We start from the raw sequence: 21,746 nt of genomic DNA, 5'->3' as shown, positions 1-21,746 counted from the left end.
CACGTTTTTCTCGTGCCATGTTTGCAAAGACTGTCTTTGGCACAGTGGACAGGTTTTTTCCACTGGAAAAGAAGATCCCCAAAGGTTAAGCGAGACAGTCTGTTGTAAAGCAGTGCAAATATTGGCTCCGCATAAATGCAGGGTTGATTTGAAGGCAAGAAACCTTCTCTCTCTCTCTCAGCTATGACTTGACATGGATTCTGCACTCTCTCCAAGCAGAGTTGCTTTGGGTTTAAAGTTTCCTCCCAAAAGCCTGCACAGCAGTGTTACTGAAGGAGCTGTTCTCAGTTCAGCGGAAGGGCTATAGCTCACTAGGAGAGCACCTGCCTTGCATGAAGAAGGTCCCGGGTTCAATCCTCAGTGGCATTTTTAGATGGGGCTTGGAGAGAGCCCCTGCCTGAAACCCTGGAGAGCTGCTGCCAATCTGTGTAGACAATACTGAGTTAGATGGGGCAATGCTCTAACTTGGTGCAAGGCAGCTTCCATGTTCAAACATTATGAGTGCCTAGATGGCCATGGCAGGAACACATATAAGAAAAAAAGAAGGCATACGATGGATTGACTGGGCCCAGTGGTGAAGTTAGGTAATTTTTACAGAGTGGACTTTATGATCTTATGCCCCCACCTCCTTCAATCCCTTTAGTACAGAGCTTTCCAAATTGTGTCACAACACATTGGTGTGTTAAGAACTGGAGTTGATCTTTAAAGGGAGAGGGCGGTCTGCATGCACTTAAGGACACCACCTGCCTTTGTTGAGTCACCTGGCTGAGTGGGGTTTCCAACCCTGGTCTCCCAGGTCATAGTCAAGCACTCTAACCATTTCGCCACACTGGCTCCCTGCATAGGAAGCTGGAGCAGAGGGACCTTCCTTGTAACGAGGCATTGATCCATCTAGATCAGTATGGGCAACACTGACCGGCACTGGCTTTCCAGGGGTCTTTCCCCAGCCCTACTGGGAGATGCTGAGGAAAGAACCTGGGACCTTCTGTCACTACTGCTGCTGCTGCTTCTTTTCCCTGGCAAGCAGCAAAACTGGGGTGGCGGCGGTTCTTGAGCACTTAATAGACAGGCATACTTCATTGGTACAGTATTTGCCCTTGTTGGGTCTCAAGTTGGTTGAGGCTGACCCAGGGGATGGCTTTCAAGCCGAGAGTTGACCCACCTTTTTGTCCCAGCCTAGCTGTCAACCATGGGTATGTAGCGGTGGCCTGACAAGGTGACATTTCACAGCACGGTTTTAAAAAGCCGGAAAAACTGGCTTTCATTTTCTTCATGCGTGAAACAATCTCCCAGCTTTGCAACAAGAATGCTCCGGCGTGAGGAATCCGGTTTCTCTCTCTCAGCCCCTGAGCTGTGGCTCTCTTGCAACGGATTATCCCCCACGGCCTTCAGCCTTTTGCTCAGTGGGGTCCTCAACTCTTCCAAGTCACTCTCTTCTGCATTAAGTCTGTGGTGTTAGTCAGAGGCCATGTGGTGTCCGGTGGCCCTAATGATAACAAAACCAAGAAGCCTCATTTGCTTCTGCGAGGCTTTTTTGAGGTATGCTTGAAGCCGCCTCCTTGTGTGTCCCCCACCCCCACCCAGCAAGCAAAAAAAACCAAACACCAACTCCAGGAGAAGAAAAATGGCAGGAAACCCAGCCGTGGCCGTACTCTGAAATGGTGGTGCCTTTTCCCTGACTCAGAATTGCAGAACATTCAAAGGCAAAGCGGCGGGGAACCTCTTGCAAGCGCTAATTTTGTTGCCATTATGTTCCCTTTGTGAACAAAAGCAAATTTCCTGCAGGTAGCCCTTTGCGGAGGCAGAAAAGATTTGGGAAACCTTCACTCTGAAGGGGAGGGTTACAACATATATTCAATTCCCAGCATCTCCAGATAAGGCTGGGAGAGACTCCCTGTGTGAAACCCTGGAGAGATGCTGCCGGCCAGTGTCGGCAATACTGAGTGAGCTAGATGGACTGTTGGTCTGATTCTAAGTCAGCTAGAATATTTCAAGGCTGCCTCAGAAAGGAGAGAGGAGACTGCCCATTTCAAGTGCCCTTTCGAGATGACTCAGGGGTTACTCCTTTTTTTGAGGAAGCCCCAAAGTAATGGCGGCAGTGGAAATCCCAAATGGCATCCTTCCCGCTGAACTAATCAAGATGGGCCCCCCAACCAGCTCCATGTTCTCTTATGAAATACCCCTTGAAATTAATGGGACAAATGAACAAGACCACTCCTCAACTTATGGCGTGATGACTTGGTCATTCCTGGTACCTGTAAGGCTGAAGGAGAATCTAAAAGAGTTTTAAACAAGATAAATCAACCAGTCACATCCTAGGCTTGAGCCTGTGAACTCCTGCATGCACTCTGCTGCTGAGCCAGGGCTCTTTATGCAGCCAATGGGGTCCTGGTGGTGCATAGAGAGAGATAAAACTTTATTCGCATTAGCCAATGGCCATAGCAACAGTAAAACATTACAGTATATGCAGAAAAGGAAATTTGATATAAAAGCACAATTTAAAGTCCTGAATCAGCTGTCAGTTAGTGGCCCTTATTCTGATTGCCCCTGCTATGAACCTAGCAACCTTTGCTGTTATCTGCTCATTTTGATCTGACAGAAGAAAGTGCATTGTGGCAGTGGTTGAGCGCCCTGGGATGGTTAGTACGAGTGGGGTGATGATCTCATTCCTCAGGTCTTTGTAGGGTCCTGGTGGTGTATATAGGGGACGTAAGAACATCAGAAGAGCCCGCTTGCTGGATCAGGCCAGAAGCCCAGCTAGCCCAGCATCCTGTTCCCAAAGCTGCCAACCTGATGCCCATGGGAAACAGTCAAGCAAATCCTGAGCTCTCTCCATTCATGATACCAGCAGCAACCCCTCATGATGCCATCCTGCCCTGGGAACTGGAGATACCCTATATAGCACTGTGGCAAGCAGCAGCCACAGATGTAGCCTCATCCTCCATTGATTGGTCTAATCCCCTTTTGAAATGAAGTTTCAGCAGCTGGTATTTGGACGCACGATGTCTCTAGTAGGGGAGGCACGGCGATAGTGGGCAGAGAAGTTTCTCTCCCTCTCTCTTAACACAGGAACTAGTGGACATCAAATGATTCAGGACAGTTAAAAGGAAGAGTTTGTTCACACAGTGTCCAGCTGAACATTGGAACTCGCTCCTTCAGGAGCAAATGATGGCCAACTACGTGGGTGACTTTAAGAGGGGGTTAGAGAAATTCACAAAGGAGAGGGCTTCAATGGCTAGTACCCACAAGGGCTCTGCTCTGCTTCCATGGTCAGAGGCAGTAATGTTTCTGAATACCAGTTGCTGGAAACCATGGGAGGGGAGAGGGCGATTGTTTTCTGATCCACTGGGGCACTTGGTTGTCCACTGTGGGAACCGGAAGCTGGGCTAGATGGGCCACTGGCCTGATCCAGCAGCTTCCTCTTATGTTCCTGTTTTGGGAAGCTCTTAATGTTTAATGTTGTTGTTGCTTTTCCTGTAATTTTGTTGAAAGCTGCACAGAGTGGCTGGGGCTACCCACTCAAATGGGCAGGGTATAAGAAATAATTTTTGTTGTTGTTGTTGTTACTACATAGCCATGACTAGTAGTCATTTGAAAACCCTGTGTCCCCACACATCTCTTCAAATGTTGCAGATGTGTGCTAGATGAATGCACTTTTAAAAAGACCAACAAAACAAATTAACTTTTGAAAACCAAATTGGTGGAATCCTACTAAATGCATAATGGCTTGGCCTGCAAATCAGGATGATCTGGGTTCAAGTCTTGCCTATTTCAGGCGCCCTCCCTTAAGGCAAGTCTCTCTCAGCTCCGCCCCCAGCATCTATAAATAAAGACCGACTCACCTTACAGGTTTGTCGTAGTCAAAATTACAAAGGAATCACGAAGCACTGCTTATATACTGTACATTTTTAGTTGTTTTTATTCCCTTTTCTGCTGTAAACTGTACTTTTTATAATATAGTACATTTAAACTGCATTTTATCTTATCTGTGTGTTGCCAGAGAACAATCGTGTTGGGTGGCCTTATTTAAATATAGTAAGCAAGAAAATAAAATGTGAAACCCTTTGAACACTAGACAGATGTTAAGCATTATTATTTTAAAATGCAGTGGCTGTAATAATCTTGGAAACAGGAAGGGGATACCTCCAATTCTGTACACCAGCAGGCACTGACCTGGCACTCTGAAGCAGTTTTGGACTACAACTCCCATCAGCCCCAGCATCCTAACTGTGCTTCCTTGGGGTTGATGGGAGTTGTAGTTCCAAACAGCTGGAGGGCACCGAAGGTTGGTAAAGGCTGCAGCACGTGCCTAACTCAATCCCATTCCCACTGCATGCCAATGAATCAAATGTGGAGTAATCGTAGGCTCTCTCCCCTTTCTATCCAGTGTGGTCCAAGAATTTTCAACCATAAGTCCCATTATTCCTGGCTGATGGGAATCGCAGTCCAACAACATGAGGAGGGCACCAGCTTGGCAAAAGATGCACCCCCCTTCTCCCTTTTGCCCCCTTTCTTCCGGGTACACTTTTGAGCCCCAAAACTCTTATTAAAGATCCAGCCCTGCCTGGGAACCCTTCCTGCTCCGAATTTTCTCCGCCTTGCCTCTCAAAAGGGGGGCTGTGGAAAGATGGGGATGGCGCTTTGCACGAGGCCAGAGGCACGCTTTGCTCCCTTTTCTGCTGGGCGGCTGCTTCACCCCGGAGTCCCAAGGCTGGCCTTCGAAAAACTGTTTGGGGGTCCGGGGAGAAGGGCTGCCTTGCTCCAACGAACTCCGCCGCCCCTTTTAATTCATCCCAGCACCAGAGGGTCTAACCCAGCCGCGTCTCCTGACCCCGCCGGCATCTGGGGGTCTTTTGCCCAGGCTGCCCTCGGGGGGAAGAGAGAGGTTACTGCAGGAGGAAGAAGAAGGGGGGACCCCCTCCCTCCCCATCTCTGGAAGGTTCCGGGTTGCAGCCTGGAGGAGGCGGGAGGGCGCAGCTGCGCCTTCGGCCTGCGAGCGCTCAGGGGGGCGCCGTCCGCTCGCGAGCTGGCCCATCGGTGCGCCGCCGCCGCCGCCGCCGCTTCCAGGGCCGGGCTCCTGGTCGTCGTCGTCGTCGCAGGCGCAGGCGGGAGGGTCGGGATGGTCCCTCGGGGCGGCCCAGCGGCAGCGACGCCCCCCTAAGGGCCGCCCCCTCGCCGCTCTCCGACCGTCGGAAGCGCCTGGGGCGCAGGAGGAGGCGGCTCGGGCGCTGCTGCCGCGGTTGCTGCTGCACAGGCTGCGGGCTGGCCGGCCGGCCATGGCCAAGGAGCAGGACGCCGAGGCGGCCGGCGCGGCGTCGGCGGCCGCAGCCGGGGCGGGAGGCCCCCCCGGGAGCCGCGCTCGCCAGCCGCCGCCGCCGCCACCTCTGCAGCCGCGCCTCTGCCACATGCTGAAGGGCGACAACGGCTACGGCTTCCACCTGCACGGCGAGAAGGGCAAGAGCGGCCAGTTCATCCGCAAAGTGGAGCCCGACTCGCCGGCCGAGGCGGCGGGGCTGCGCGCCGGGGACCGCGTCGTCGAAGTCAACGGGCTCAACGTCGAGAAGGAGACGCACCACCAGGTCCGGGGAGACGGTGGGCGCTCGGGGTGGGGTGGGGGTCGACGGGAAGCCGCCAAGGCTCAGCCGCAGTCTGCCGGTGCTGGTAGGGCTGACGGTGAGCCTCCAGGCTCAGGCGCAGTCTACCGTTGCTGAGCACCTGCGACACCAGAGGGCTCAGGTGGGGCTTCCCCAAGGAGGCTTGGCTGGACCTTCCTTGCCACGACCTGGCAAGGCACGTCTGACTCCTAAACTGGCATCTGTTTTAGTTTAACAACAGCGTTTGGGAGAAGAGGTGTCAATTAGTTAAAAGCAGGGCATCAATTAATTAAAAGCAGGGCGTCAATCAACGGAATCGATCGGCGCTGGCAACCGTTTGACGTGGTGGCCAGATGGAACCTCCTGAGGCCACGCAGTCTACCTCTAAATGATGACGGCCCCCTAGGGAGCTGGCTGTCACCTTGGTGTTCTGCTCCGGAGACCTTAGAGGTGTCCAAAGCTGTGGGCTAGGGACTCTTAGCCTGATCCAACCTGCTTTGAAGGGCTGACTTCTGGATGCGCCGGGGTGGACTTGGAGCAGTGGCGTAGCATGGGTTGTCAGCACCCGGGGCAAGGCAAGTAATTTGCGCCCCCTAACCCGTGGATTTTAGCAGGGGGAAGAGAGCTGCGAGTGCGAGCGCGCCCCCCACCCAGATGTTGCGCCCGGTGCGGCCGGCCCCCCCTGCACCCCCCACGCTACGCCTCTGACTTGGAGTGCCAGATTGAGGGGAAATGCCCTTTTGGGGAGCAGAGGTGAAGGCAGGCCACCAAGATAGGAGCCAAAAGGACTGTTCCCGTCCTCCTGCTGCTCTGGGACTGCCTGATAAGGGCTTCCAAACCAGCTTGCTTGCTCTTGCTGGTAGATATGTGTGAAGGAGGGACCCACCTTCAGAGCCCCTTTCCTGCCCTGGGTCTCAGGGTTTTCAGTTAGGAAGCTGCCGTGTACTGAGTCAGTCCATTGGGTCCGTCTAACTTAGTGTTGTCTGTAATGATTGGCAGCAGCTCTCCAGGCTTTCAAGGAGGGTTCTCTCCCAGCCCTACCTGCAGATGCTGGGGATTGAACCTGGAACCTTATGCATGCAAAGCAGACATGGTTGTGGACCTCCTAAGACCTTCTTAGTTATGTGTACTTGTGAAGGTGCTGCAGCAGATACACATCTCTGGAAGCCTGTAAGGTTCTTGTGGCTGCAAATGTTTCAGGCGTGCAAGCCCAAAGCCTTAGGTGCATGCATCAAAATGTAATGTTGGAACGCAGGAAGCTCATGTCAAGTCAGACTGTTGATCAAGTTGGATAGCTCAGTGGCAGAGCACCTGCTTTGCATGCAGAAGGTCCTGGGGTACAATCATCAACAATAGTATTTCCAGGTTAGGTTGGGCATGTCCCTGTCTGCAACCCTGGAGAGCCTCTGGCAGTCACTGTGGACAGCACTGAGCTGCAGCCCTTCCCCAAAGATCTGAGAATGTAGGAAGCTGCCTTATAATGAGTCACACCTTTAGCTCAGTATTGCCTACACTTACTGGCAGTGGCCCTTCAAGTTTTTTGGCAGGGAGGCTTTCCCAACCCTACTCAGAAGAGGCTTTTAGTGACCCTTCATATGGGGGGCCTGACACTCTCTCTACCTACTTGGTCCCCACGACTTGCTCGCTGGATGGATGTTTTGGATCTGCCAAGCTGGGTGCCACTGTGGAGTCCCTTTTGACAAATATACCCCCCCCCCAGCACCACTCTGTGTCTCTTGAGATTGGTGCTCTAGTGAATACCTGGGGCTTGAACTCTGGATCCTCGTGCTGATCCAAAAGAATTAAGCTGGGCAGGCAATTTCGTTCCAATAACAATTTTTATTGATGCTTGTCCAAAGATATGCAAAAGTTCATACCCAGTACAAAGTATCTTTTTATAATACTCCAGAATAAAAGAAATGCTTTTGAAATCTAATCTAAAAAGGAACGGAAGCAAAAACAAGAAAACAAAGGAAAATAAAATAAAGAGAAAAAGGAAATAAATGAAAATTTCACATGCAGTCATGGTCACTCCTTCTTGGAATGCATATCGTGAAGCTAGGGAGAGTATAGAAAAAGAGCAGTGATAGCAACTGAGGTTTTTAGGCTAAGTATTTGCTCTTATAAAGAGAGATTTTATCCTGTAGGACTTTTTTTGGCTTAGACAGAAAGGCAGCTAAGTACTGTGGTGAATTGTGAATGGTGTAGAGAGCAGCCGGCACCAGCTTGGCAGCTTCCAGATGTTGTCTGACTTAATCTGTTGTAGTCCAGCAACATCTGCAAGGCACCAGGTTGGTGACGCTTAGCACAGCGTGAGTGAGTAGAGAGAGAATCTCAAAATGTTAGTTTTGGGGTTGGCAGCCGGCGGTCTCTGGGCAAAATCTGCCCTACTCCCTGTTTGGTGCCATTTTGCCTCTCGGTTACCAAGCCAGGGAGAACATAAATTGGATGTAGATGAGCAGCGTCTGTGGAAATGAGATGTTGCAGCAGGACAGTAGGGTGTTGGCTGTGTCCTCACCTTCCTTGCCAAGCCTGGCTCTCAAGTGAAATTAGTTTCTGACAGAAGAACCTGAGAAGAGCCAGCTATGAATTTGTCCAGTCCTTTTTCGAAGCCATCCAAGTTTATAGCCGCCATTGTATCTTCTGGTAGCAAATTCTACAGTTTAACAATGCTAACTGTGCAGAGAAGTACTTTTTTGAATCTGTCCTGAATCTTCCGACAGTTAGCATTGGATTAACATTCAGCTGACTTGGGCACCAACTCTTGGGATTATCTAGATCCACTTGGTTCAGGATTCAAGAAGCTGTAACTTGGCACTTTATGAAATACCTGCATTCAGTCAGTCAGACTTCTTTCTTGGAAAACATAGGTCATCACAAAAATGCAAACAGGATAGATCACTTCAGCACAGGTGGCCCCCAGCAGATGAGCCGCCATGTTGTACAGTAGGGGTTGCCAACCTAGCACCCACATGCGCCATGGCACCCATGGGTGCCTCTGGGCAGGTGCCCCAGATTCTGAGCTTTCTTTCCTTTCTTATCTATTTAAAAAAGTAAGTCTCCAGCCCTCCTAGAAAGAAAGCTATGGAGTAAAATGTGCGTGCACCTTCTAAGTGATTTCTATGAAATTATTGTGGTGTGGCTTACCATGTACATTTCGCTTGGTACCGAGGGATGCTCCCTGTTGCTATTAGACAGCAACAGCATCAGGCAAGGCTATATGGTCAGGCAACCACGTCTGAAGCTGTAGAAGTGAGAAGTCAGTGGACAGGCAGAGATCAGAGGTGACAGTGGCAGTGATGGGGTGAATGGGAATGTTTGTAGGAGAGTCTTTCTGTTTGCGCTGGAGAGAGTAGCTATGCCTTGCTCTGAGTGTGGATGCCAAAATAATTAGAACTTGTATTTATGCCCTTTTAAAATGTGTTGTGGAAGAGGAGGTTATTGGGTTGTCTTTTTTTGTTTTGTTTTGTTTTGTTTTGCTATTGTTATGTATTTTCTCCTTTCTATATTATGATCTTATGTTGTGAAATGCCCTGAGATCTACGGGTATAGGGTGGTATACAAAGAAACAAGCAATCCAGTCAAGCCCCAAAGAGGATTTGAGAGGTGATCAGCTGCTCTCTTGTGTCACAAAAATGACCAGCTTCCCTTGCCTTGCTGAGGAACTTACTCCTGCCAAAGCCCAGTTGCTTCCAGGAGTGGGGAAGCCTTTGTCTTTAACCCACCTCTGCCACTTACTCTGCCTTACTCTGTGGTTCTGGCCTCTGTTCACTTCCCTTGGTCTGCTATGTGTATTGCTTGTGTTTTTGCAAAGCTCCTTGAATAGCTCTGTGTTCCTTCTGATCCTTCATTGCAATTGCTGCACAGTTGAAACGTTTACTTGCTCTGTGGTTGAGCTCGGAGGCCGTCTTAATGGGAAGGAATGAGCAGGCTGGAATCTGCGTCGGAAATCAGGTTTTAGGATTTGTTTTGTTTTGTTTTCAAACCAGGGGGGTTTCCTTTCGTTTGTGCATGTAGGAGTCGAGCTGGATTGGCAACGTTCTTCTCTAGCTCAGGTGAATTAGTTGCACAAAGCATAAAGCATGAATGCCTCTGTGGAAATTTTCATATTGGTAGATGAATGCAGCCTTGCAAGTAACTGCTCGCCTTGGTCGGCTGCAGTAAGCAAGAGGTGTCCCTAGGCGAACAAGCAACAGAACTTTTGCAAACTGGAAGAAGAGGCGAATAGGTGATTCCTACCCCCTACTTCTCTGGGGCCATAAATGGTATGTGTCACCAGGTGGCTGATGCAAAGTGGCTCTGAAAGGGAGCAGAAGGCCTGCCTGGCACTCGCATCGTTGCTCTTCCAGCAAGCGTATGATTGGCAGTGCCTGGCTCATTGCCTCTGGAGATTGCAGGCAGGAAGGATTTTCCAGCTCCCTGGCTCAGTTTAGTTAGTTCATTTTAAGATGGGCTGCACTCTGTAAATTTCACACCGTGGGCATTCTGTCATCCACAGAGACTGGCTGCCTAACCTTGTGTTCAGGGTAGATGAATGAAGAGGCACTTAGGTCCTCAGCATCGTTTGTCATTTGGTACTTTGGTGGTTGGACAGTGTCCTCTCTGAGAAACTGCATGTGGGCAAATGCAGGAGCAAATGGCTGGCACGGGCTGCCATCGCACCTCTTGACCATGCAGGCAGGGCCCATGGCAGGCGCTGCTGGTCTGCCTGTCATGCTTTTGTACAGCTGGGAAAAGCATTCAATGAGCAGAGCAGCAGAGGGGAAATGGACCCCCTCTCTCTGGTTACTAATTGCCTAAGGGGCCTCCTGGGATGATCTCTTAGCACGTGGGCAGGTACATGCTTGCAAGAGGTAATCCTGTACAGCATCTGTCTCCGCCTTCCCCAGCCTAGTGCCCCCCAGATGTTTTGGGCTACAGCAACTCACATCACCCCCAGTTTCATGCAGTCATGGAGGGCACCAGTAGGGGAAGGCTGTTCTCTCTAATATTTCCTTAACTTTCATAGATTTTAACTCTGTGCCATCTGCTATGAATTTTGGAAAGCTGTTTGTCCATCTGTTCTTTTATGCATTTGGAAACATTCTTAAGATACAGTGAGCAGATTTTGCATGTTGGCCCCTGAGATCAAGGAGCAGGGTTTTGGCTATTTTTGGGTACTATTGGATCCCATTTTGCATTCAGACGGAGGACTGATCTTTTCAAAACTGTACCGATTTCAATCAATCAATCAATATTTATTATGGCAAACAATCAGAATATTTAAACCATAATTTCTGCATAATTCTCTACATAAACAATAAAAACAATTGATCTGTGGTTTAACAACAATCACTGATTTAACAACTGCACTGTGTGTTTGTTTTTGGTTTCTTCAAATTCCTGAGCCACCTGGCTAACAGGTTCCCCCTGTACCAAAGGTAACCCAATTTACTGCCTTTAACAGGGTTCAAACATGCTGCTCCATCTTTCCTTAGTATAAGGCCATCTCTGTAAGGTAGCATGAGATCGTGAGCCCTGCTAGGTCAAGCAAGTCCCCACTTAGCCCAGCATCCTGCTTCCTACAGAGGCTGGCAAGGTAGTCTCAGGAAACACATAAGCAGAGAATGCAGGCAGTAGCCTGCTTCTGTGGTCGTTTGCCTCAGCATCTGGCATACTCAGGTAGACGTCCTCTGAACATGGAAGTTCCAGTTAGCTGTAATTAAGAACGTCAGCTGGACCAGACGTTAGGCCTGTCCAGTGTAGCATCATCCCATTGTAGCCAAACAGGAAGGTCAAAAGCAGGTACCTGAAGGCAGGTATCCTCAGATGAAGGCATGCACCTCTCAGATTACAGAATGCTGTTCCAAAATACTACCTGGGACTGCCTGTGGATTTTGCTAAAGTTATCCCCCCCACCTTCGCCAGCCTCAGTTGAATACACTCTGAAGTTTCCTGCCAAATCCTTGCATAGAGGATCCTGAGAGTTGGTTGGAAAAGTTGCAAAGTAAAATTGAGTCAAGGACAGATATAAAGCGTTACAGCTTGAGTTATGGGACCGTGGCATGTCAGTCTGCACGCTGTTTTTGATAGCTTGGCGGGGAGGGAAACTTACATAACTGCACTGGGCAAGCACAGAATTTGGATAAGGTCACATCTGCTGACATCATCCCCAGCCCATGAAAGCTAGAGATGCCACAGCTGGTTGTCTTGTCTTGAAGGTGTTACAGTGACACACCAGAACCAAAGTAACCTCAAAGAACCAGTAGACATACCTTTAACTTGCCTTGTCCACCAGTTTGGTTCCTTCTAGTGGATCAACTAAATATTTAGTGGATTAATCTTAGGTTGGTCTTGCAACCATACTTTTCTGTTAGCTGAAAGTTCTCCAACCCTTGCACCACCCCACCAAATCCTCAAGTTTGCAAGTCTGTCCCATGCCCCTCCACTTTTTTTCCTCCCCACTCTCCACACTCTGCCCTGAAATCCAGAAAGTGAATGCTCTGCTCCACTATGGTGCCAGTGTGGTGTAGTGGTTAGAGTGTCAGACCAGGACCCGGGAGAGATCAAGGTTCAAATTCCCATTTGGCCATGGGGCTTGCTGAGTAACCTTAGGCTGGTCACAGCCTCCTAGCCTTTTTTCCTTTTCCTTTTAAAATCAATTAATATTATAAAGGTTTTCAGTTGTATAAAATAAAGGGGGGGGGAGAGAAAGAGAAGAAACATAATACAATATATGGTAACAGGTATTTTATTATTTATGCTTAATACATATATGATTAATGTACTATGTTCTGTATAAACTTGTTCTAAATATCAGTACATTTATCATTTTTTTTTTTAAATATACTTTTTAGATATATACATTTCACTGATTTTCCAATCATTTTGACATTTTAAAACTTGACTTCCTTCCCCCTCTTTCTGCGGGTCTTTAAATTTATTTTTAATACCTTCTGCATATTCAAATTAACTTAAGTTACTCATTTATTTACTGTATTTTTCCGTCTATAGGACGTCCCCATGTATAAGATGCCCCCTACTTTTGGGTACTCAAAAATACACAGTCCACCCTCGGCACTATCCATGTATTAGATGCCCTCTAATTTTTGACATTATTTTTTAGGGGGAAAAACCTAGTCTTATACATGGAAAAATATGCTATCTTCTTTAAATATATACTCTTATGTAACTACAGGTTGTTACAATAATCCTGCCAGTGTTTTTATCTGCTTACAGTTTATCTGTAAATATTCAATAAACAATTTCCAAACTTTTATAAAAAGTTTTACAAAAAGTTTCTTTATCAGCATATTTAGCCAAACAAACCCTGCATCTATGAGCAATCCATTCATATGTTGTGAGTGCTGCTGTGTCTTCGATCCATTGGTTAAAGGAAACCATTGGTTAATAGCAGGCTTCCTCAACCTCGGCCCTCCAGATGTTTTGAGAGTACAATTCCCATCATCCCTGACCACTGGTCTTGCTAGCTAGGGATCATGGGAGTTATAGGCCAAAAACATCTGGAGGGCCGAGGTTGAGGAAGCCTGGTTAATAGGTTATATTAGCCCAACCTACCTCACAGGGTTGTTGTGAGGATTCGGTGGAGAACCACGAATGCCACCTTGAAAGCTGGGATAGAAATGCAGCAAATAAATAAACACAACACACCAGGCATATGGTCTGCACTCAGCAGAAATTCTGTAGCCGTAATTGCTTGGTTTCCGCCCCTGGGAGTCCCTGCTCATACTTGTTTTCTTCCTTTCCTGCCCATCCTTCGCCAGGTGGTGCAGCGCATCAAGGCTGTGGAAGCAGAGACTCGCTTGCTGGTGGTGGACAAAGAGACCGACGAGTACCTGCGGAGCCTGCAGCTCACCTGCACCGAGGAGATGGCCCGCACAGGCATCGTGGCAAACCCCGAGGTGTCGCCGGTCAAGCCGACTGCAAGCGACAACAACGGCGAGGCCTGGAAGCCCCAGCTGGACCTGAGCAACCGAAACCTCAAGAGGCACAAGCACAGCTTGAGCTCGGAGAGTGGGAAGAAGGTAAGGCCAATTTCGGGCGCATTTGGAGGGTTGTGTGGGTGTAACTCTGGGCAGCCAGAGGTTTCTGGGTTGCTCTGGACTTTCCAGTATGATGGCGGTCATGCGCAAGCGTGATTTACCGTATTTTTTGCTCTATAAGACGCACCAGACCATAAGACGCACCTAGTTTTTGGAGGAGGAAAACAAGAGAAAAAATATTCTGAATCTCAGAAGCTGGGACAACAAGAGGGATTGCTGCGCAATCCCTCTTGCTGTTCTGGCTTCTGGGATAGCTGCGCAGCCTGCATTCGCTCCGTAAGACGCACACATTTCCCCTTACTTTTTAGGAGGGAAAAAGTGAGTCTTATAGAGCAAAAAATACGGTATATTTCTCTGCTTAAAGCACACTTGCACCACTTTATGTCATGGCTCCCCTCAAAGAATCCTGGGAGCTGTAGTTTGTCAAGCGTGCTGGCCTCGCAGAGCTGCAGTTCCCAGCACCCATTGCAAATGACAGTTCCCATGAATGTTATAGAGTGGTATGAGAGCACACTTTGAAGGCATGCTGCACATGCCTGACGGAGTTTGCATTTAAAGAGGAAGCTACCTCATTTGCAATTTCTGAAACAACACGTGAAACAGAGAGCAGACGGCCTTTGAAATTCTGGATTTTGCAAAGCAGTTTGCCGGCCAAGTTATGCGTAACAGAATGTGTATACTTGTGTACATAGAAATGCCCCTCTTGGTGAAACTAAGATGCAAAAATGCATTGTATTGAGGGAATTGTATTGCAAAAAAATGTGTACTTTGGGCAAAATTGCTAACAATGATGTGGATATCGGGGGAGATCAGCACTGAAATGCATGACGGATTTTCATGAGGACTAGCCAAACTTATATGGAAATGTGTAGATGTTAAGGTTTGGGAAATGAGCTACTGAAAGAGGCTGAAATGGTCAGATTCCACCATCCCTTGCCCAGCCACTGAAAACGCCTGATTCTGTTTCTCTTGGGCTGGAGGTGGCAGATGGACTTGCTTTGAAGGAATACAAAAAGGCTGGGTGGGTGGGTGGGTGGGTGGGTAGGGGCACCCAGCAGCATTTTGACTGGACATTGGGAGTGAGTGTCAGGACTGTGATGAATACGCAGTAGAGGGAGGTTTTTAGTTGGGCTTTCCTGCATCAGGGAGGGGTGTGGTGGTGGGAGGGATAATCTGGCATTAGCGGAAGGGGAAGGGTTAGGGGAATGAAGTGGTCCTTAGTTACTCTGTGGCAAATGAGGTCAAGATGTTTCGTTAGGGCTCTATTTACAGGCTCCTGGGGTCACGCCATCAGCAGATTCTCTAGGCTGAAAAGGGGGCTAAGATATTAGCTCCATTAATTCCGACCTCATTTGGTGGTTTGTAGCAAAACAGGCAGGCAAAACGGGAATTGTGCGACCACGAAACCCAGATTCTGTGTCCTGAATAATTGAAGGAAAGCTAAGCAGGTTTGCAAAAGTTTGCAGACAGTTTTGGATTGGCTCTCGATAGAGTAAAGGGTATCTGTTCGGGTATGGGCAGAAGGAACTGCATGGATAACTGAATTCCCAAAATTTGTTTGAAGTATTGTTCCCCCTCCTCCTACCCAGGCTTGCAAAACTTCTTCTGCATCAGACATGACTCACCTTGGTTCTACGCAAATGTAATTAAATTGGAGAAATAAATGACAACAATAATAAAACAAGTCAGAATTGCTACCTAGCTGAGAAACTTGACAAAAAATTTCCTCTCTCATCCTGTATTGGAAATGGTTTTTCATAGTGGTGTTTAGACAGGCAGCCTGGTTTTTAAAAAGCAGCCTCAATGTGGACTAGTGATTTGTGAGCTTTGAAATACAGTTAAATTTACAGAATAATCCTATCCATATATGCCTGGCCTTTGCATAGGCCATTGGGTTTGTGTGTAAGAGAGAGGTATATTGGGGTTTTGGTTGCTGATGTGATTTAATTTGTATTTTGAATCCAGTTTTTTTTTTTAAAAATGCTGCTTTTCATTTTATAGTTAAATTTGATTCTGAAATGTGTGCATTTCCGCCCTGGGAACTTTGGGTGTTGGGCAGATAATTATTATTATTTGAAATGAGCACATGAATAAATATTTTTAACGGGGCTTGCTCCCAGGCAAGGATAAACAATCTTGCATCAGGTACGTCTTAAAGCGGTCAAGAACCCTACTGATTTTATAGGTGTCTTTGCATTGTAACGAGCCCCAGGCCAGGAGCCCTGATAACCTCAGGCAAGCTCATGTAGCTCAGCTCCTGAGAATGCCGTCATGTTCCCTTGACTCCTTTACAAATGCACTTCCGCTCTTGCTCTGCGCAGGCTTTTGAAAAAGCAACAGTGAACAGAGAGGGTCACCATCAGGTCAGGTTTATAAAGCTTAAATTACAGCTGCTGCGAAACACCTTATTAGAGAGACCCTGGGGCAGGATCTGCAGCCTTCCCAGCACTAATTAGCCCACTTGTGGTGTTTTCCAGGGGAGTGGGTGGAAATCGCTCTCTCGCATGTTGCGAATGGATCGCTAAGGGGGAGGGAAGCATCAGCCCCTCTCCTGAGTAAAGTTGAACTCATGGCAGGGTGTACCCCGCTAAAGTGGTACCTTGGTTTAAGAACAGCTTAGTTCATGAACAACTTGGATTAAGAACGCTGCAAACCCTGAAGTAAGTGTTTTGGTCTGTGAACTTTGCCTTGGAAGCAGAACATGTTCCGCTTCCTGTTGTGCTCCATTTGTAAATTGAGTCCCCCACTGCTATGGGAAAGCACGCCTTGGTTTAAGAACGGACTTCCGGAATGGATTAAGTTCGTAAACCAAGGTATCATCGTATGTTTTTTTAAAAAAGGGAATAAATTAAATTATATGCCCCATGGAAGTCTCACTTCTGCAACCTGCCGAAATGAGGCAGATAAGCATATTTACATTTTTGTCCCACCCTTCTCTTATTCTGCATTATTGGGATGAGGGTCAGTGACTAACATTTTCTGTCTGCTCTAACTTTTGTTCATCCATATGCCCCCTCAGCTAGCTTCTCAGAGTTCAGTACATAAATGTACTTGTGCTTTCAGGTTCATACTGAAGACTATAGACCTGCTCTTTTTTAAAAAAATTAAAATTAAAATCCATTTCTGACATCTTGCAGGATCGTTGCCTTTGGCGCACAGCACTGGCCTGGCTGCTCTCCGGCAGACTTTTAACTGGTGAGGCTGAGATTTAGGATCTTCTGCCGCAGAGCTGCAGACCCTCCTCAAACGTTTTCCAGATTCTATACAGGGCTGGCTTTTAAAAAGTCAAAGCATTCATATCCAGTCCAGGAAAGGTTCGTTTTATGTCTTTTATCAGAGGAGCTCTGATTGTGAGGGAAGATTGCATGGTGGCATGTTTTTGGCCTCAACGGCGTGCTTTTCTGAGAGGACAAGGAAGATTCATGGCCGTTTGAGAGCCTGCCACGTTGCTGACACAGTCCAGTTTAAACTGTTGCTAGAACCAATGAGACATGTTATTGTCCCAGGCAGGTAGCTCAGTTGGTTAGAGCTTGGTGCTGATAACGCCAAGGTTGCAGGTTCGATTCTTGTATGGGACAGCTGCATATTCCTGCATTGCAGGGGGTTGGATTAGATGATACTCAGGGTCCCTTCCAACTCTACACTTCAATGATTTGGGGTGGCTTGTTGTTGGTTACCCTCTAGAACAGCAGCGGGGATAGTTTTCTCAGCCCGAGGGCCGCATTTTCCTGTGGGCAACCTTCCAGGGGCCACATGCCTGCAGTGGGGAGGGCTAGAGGCAAAAGCGGGCAGGAGAATGAGTGTCAATATTATCTTTGTACAGCGGGCTAGTTTCTACATCCACTGCGCTTTCCATCCTCCAGGCAAGCAGGAGACATCATCAGAATTCAAGGACGTGTCCCAGGCAGGCAACAATCCTCCAGGAGGGGATGGAGCAGGGGCGTGGCTTCGGGAGAGCTCTGAGGGCCAGATAAGAAGCTTGGAGGGCCGTAGGTTTGCCACCCCTGTTATAAAACATGTTGATGCTCCTCTTGGCACCTTGACCCCCTTGGCTTTTCCTTCTCTCTGCCTGTCACCACCATTCTTATTATCGCTATCATTTCCCTCTGTTGTTTCCCCTTCACCGTGCTACAGTTCCCAGCACCCTTAAACTACAGTTCCCATTATGCCTTGGGTGGAAGTGCTTTAGATGCGCGCTGAACGTGCTTGAAATCTACGGTGTGGATCTGCCAGCGTTCTTGCAGAAAGCGCAAGCCCGCAACCGAGGGAGGGTCTGGGGCGGGCATGGGATCAAAGTGTGCACTCGGTGCCATATGTATGACCTCAGAGCATCCTCCTCTCCTTCTCCCGCCTCCCATTAGAGTTCTGGTCAGGAACTTGAACCGCCTGGTTGTTTTTGAGTCGGGGTGTTGGCAGGAAGCCCCTCCCAAGAAGGAAGGTATCCACCCCGCAACAGAAATTTCCTCTGCAGCTGTATTTTTAGTGAAACACAAAGCAAGTGGAAACGGTTGGGAGGTGGGAGCAAGATTAGCATCAGGATGAGCTAGGCTGGGCCCCATGTTTGTTCCCAGGGACACAGGCGAGTGCCGTGGGTCTCTGGACCAAAGGAGCTTCAGATTCCCAGCAGAAAGGGTGGCTGCTGCTGAGGAATTGTGCACCAATGTCTCAGTACAAGATTTAGCAGTGTGATGTTTCCATGGCCAGGATCAGGCCGCTGGGTGCAAAAAAAAACAATACAGTGGTACCTCGGGTTACATACGCTTCAGGTTACAGACTCCGCTAACCCAGAAATAGTGCTTCAGGTTAAGAACTTTGCTTCAGGATGAGAACAGAAATTGTGCTCTGGCGGTGCGGCAGCAGCAGGAGGCCCCAATAGCTAAAGTGGTGCTTCAGGTTAAGAACAGTTTCAGGTTAAGTACGGACCTCCGGAACGAATTAACTACTTAACCCGAGGTACCACTGTACTCTAAAATCATCTTGTTAGTCCTCATGCTGGCTCTAAAGAGATGGAAGTAGTACCCCAACATCTTGACCCTCTTCTTCCATTGCCCAGGATTTTTGTTTATTTATTGTGTATTTGCTGCATTTATATCCCACCCTTCCTCTGAGGAGTACATGGCTCTTTTCCTCCCCATCTCACCCTCACGACAACCCTGTGAGGGAGGTTAGGCTGAGAATGAGTGACTGAGATCACCCAGTGAGCTTCATGACAGAGTGGGGGATTTGAACCCTGGTCTCCCAGGCCTTAGTCTGATGTTCTGACCACTACACCATGCTGGCATTGCATGTGGTGATAAGAGGTTTTGGCTCAAAAACTGCCTCAGTGAATGTTTTATGCAGATAAAATGGGTATAAAGATGCATAGTTTGCGTAATACAAAAGTGCTTCAGAGACAGTGTTTCACGCGGGTTGAAAAATATCAATTTGAAGATTGATGGAGAAACAGGAAGTAGGAGACTTATGAACAAACACATGCAAAACGGAGACATATCAAGTGATCTTGAGCGTGCAATAAGGAACAAAAACCTCATTATCCAAAGGGGCACTCCCTTATCCCTGATCTATCTCAAATGAGATAGTGAGAGCCAGTGCGGTACAGTGGTTAGAATATTATTCAATAATAATAATAATAATAATAATAATAATAATAATAATAATAATAATTTATTTGTACCTCACCCATCTGGCTGGGTTTCCCCAGCCACTCTGGGCGGCTTCCACAAAGACAAAAAATACACTAATATGTCAAACATTAAAAACTTCCCTGAACTTCCTATAACCCAGGAGACCAGGGTTCGCAACCCACTTGGCTATGAAGCTCCCTGGGTGCCCTTAGGCCTGTCATTACCTCGCAGGGTTGTTGTGGGGACTAAATGAGGAGCAGCTGCCGCTTTTTTCTTCCCTGGTTTCCTGCCTTGTGAATGGAAAGGATTGGGCGGTCTCAAGTTCTCAATCTCTCTCTAGCCAGATAAGAAAGAGTGTTGTTTTTTTTTTTTTTTTAATGTAAACTTCCTTTTTTCGGGGAATTAATTAATAAGCCAGAAACTTTCAAACTCACTCGCTGGCTTGTAAGAATATTAAATAGCTGTAAACTAATTAGGAATATGTTGGCAGGACCCAGGCGACTTCGTGAGCTCTCGTGTACTCCTTATTCTGCAGATCCCCAGCTTAATCTTTTACATCTGACTGTTTAAGCGTTTGCCTGACAAACAGAGCTGCATTCAGGCAAGCCACAGATTTAAGTGGTGGCTTTAAAGTTCTCTGAAGGGCCTTTTAATTCCATTAACGGGTTGGCGAATGCGGGATTAGCGGGTCATTTAAGACCTCTGAGCGGCTCTTCATTGGGATTTCTGATAAAGGAGCTCTGGGGAAAAACCCAAAGGCCCCAGTAGACCAGAGTTGATTTTCCCACGGGTTTGAAGGGAGCAGGAGGTGTTTTAGAAGCTCCCTGAGGGACTGGAAGAGTTAGAGGCAAAATGAGCAGTAGTCAGGTGCTGACAACTCAGAACCATGGAAGGGACCCGAGGGTCATCAACAATGCAGTGCCCCCTGCAAGGCCATTGGTGGCAAAAGAGAGAGAGAGTTGAGATTGCAAAGTTGTGCACTTGGAACAATTGATGCAGGCTTCTCAGACTTCTCAGTGTGCATTTGTGATGATTTGCACTCATGCTGGTGTTGGCACTCTGATTCCATAAGAAGAGCCTGATGAATCAGGCCAGAGGGGACCTAACTTGCCTGACATCCTGTTCTCCTATGGCCAACCAGAAGCCACTGGGAAACACTCAAGCAGAACCCTCAAACATCTGAGGCTGTAGGAGAAGGCTTTGAGGTCAGGGAAGATGATGTCCGGCTTCAGTCCCCTCGCCTCTTGTTTTTAGAAAACAAGCACTTCTCTCAAATTTGAGATAGGCCAGTGTGTCTGGTCCCCAGGAAAGCAAGATGTTCAACTTGGTGCAGAGAGGGGTTGGGGAGAGGAATTATTTTGAGCCAGGGCCTAGGCTTTTCAGAGGCGTGTGAACTAGAAATGGAGGTGGTGCCTCTGAGCAGGACTTGATCTCCTTCCCCTTACCACCAAATAACCATAAACTTATAAAGTCCACAAACTGGAAGCCTCAGGTCTCAGTTCCTCTCTTCTTAGAGATTAGATGCAATGATTCATGGCTGCTGTTGTCCCTGGATACCTTTTTGCAGGGGAAAGAACATCAACAGACTTTGCTGCACGATCTCCTCCACCCCATCTTCGGTGTCCTTTAGGGCCTACTTTTGCTATCTCGGAACCAAGCTGCTCACAGTTCTGTTCTCTTTCGGGGAAAGGGCCTGCTGGTGATGTTTCCTGGAAGTAGAGCTGTGTTTATGCCAATGGCCCAAGCAATTTGGTGATGATGGGTGGTGAGGAAAGAGTTCCTTTAACATGTCTGTGATGATCTCTAGGGATGGGAGATCGCTAGGGAGGGGGGAGAAAGTCGACCCAACTGACAATTAAAAGCGAACCTGCCGAATTCACACTTTGCAAAACAATGCAAGAACCAAAACACAGCCTCCTTGGAAATACGTGCTTTCCTGACTTTTGCAGTGCAGTTGTAATGGGTACAAAAATGCATGTGCTAAGGTAAAGTGTCCATAAAAATGCATATATTGGTAAAAAATAACATGCAACAGGGGAAAAATTGCTTTGTAAACAAGTGTACTTTAGGCAAAATTGCATACAAAATGTGTATATTGGGAAGAATTTGCACTAAAATGCTGATGAATTCTAAGGAGGGTTTTCAACAATGCAAACTGATGTGGTGAACTGAATTTAAGACTGGAAAAATGAGAAGCTGAAAATGACAGATTTCCCTCTGCTTAGGGATCGCCCAAGGTGGCTGGGCAATCTTCTCAGGATTCAGAAAAAGCCAATCTCTTGCAGTTTTGCAGAGGATACTGCAAGGGCACTTTGGCGGCTGCCACCGATGCTGGGTCAGCGCTAGTGTGCCAGCGTTGGTGGGTGGCCCCAAGGGGGTGTGATGAGGGCAAGGAGGCTCCCCTGGGTTGTGGGTGAGCTTGCTCCTTGGTGAGAGATTGGAGCAGCTGGCAGGTGCATGCGTGTGGGTTCACCTGGCTCCCAAGA

General features: G+C 47.9%; 1 protein-coding gene across 2 annotated transcripts in view; it reads left to right on the top strand.

Moving 5' to 3' along the window:
- Nucleotides 1–5,139: 5,139 nt before the first annotated feature.
- NHERF2 (NHERF family PDZ scaffold protein 2) overlaps nucleotides 5,140–21,746 on the top strand; it is a 59,714-nt gene continuing 43,107 nt past the window's right edge. Inside the window, exons 1-2 of one of the 2 annotated variants that reach the window (XM_081840436.1) lie at nucleotides 5,140–5,579; nucleotides 13,358–13,618. In XM_081840436.1, coding sequence (XP_081696562.1) covers nucleotides 5,277–5,579; nucleotides 13,358–13,618 — 564 coding nt within the window. In that variant the 5' untranslated portion in view covers nucleotides 5,140–5,276. The remainder of the gene's footprint in view (nucleotides 5,580–13,357; nucleotides 13,619–21,746) is intronic. The other variant, XM_081840435.1, reaches the window with a different exon arrangement.

Source organism: Podarcis erhardii (assembly GCF_964252035.2).
Source record: "Podarcis erhardii genome assembly, chromosome: 14".
In the NCBI taxonomy this organism is placed as follows: Eukaryota; Metazoa; Chordata; class Lepidosauria; order Squamata; family Lacertidae; genus Podarcis; species Podarcis erhardii.
Note: the sequence above shows the minus strand (reverse complement) of the source record. Positions and strands in the feature narration are given on the sequence as shown.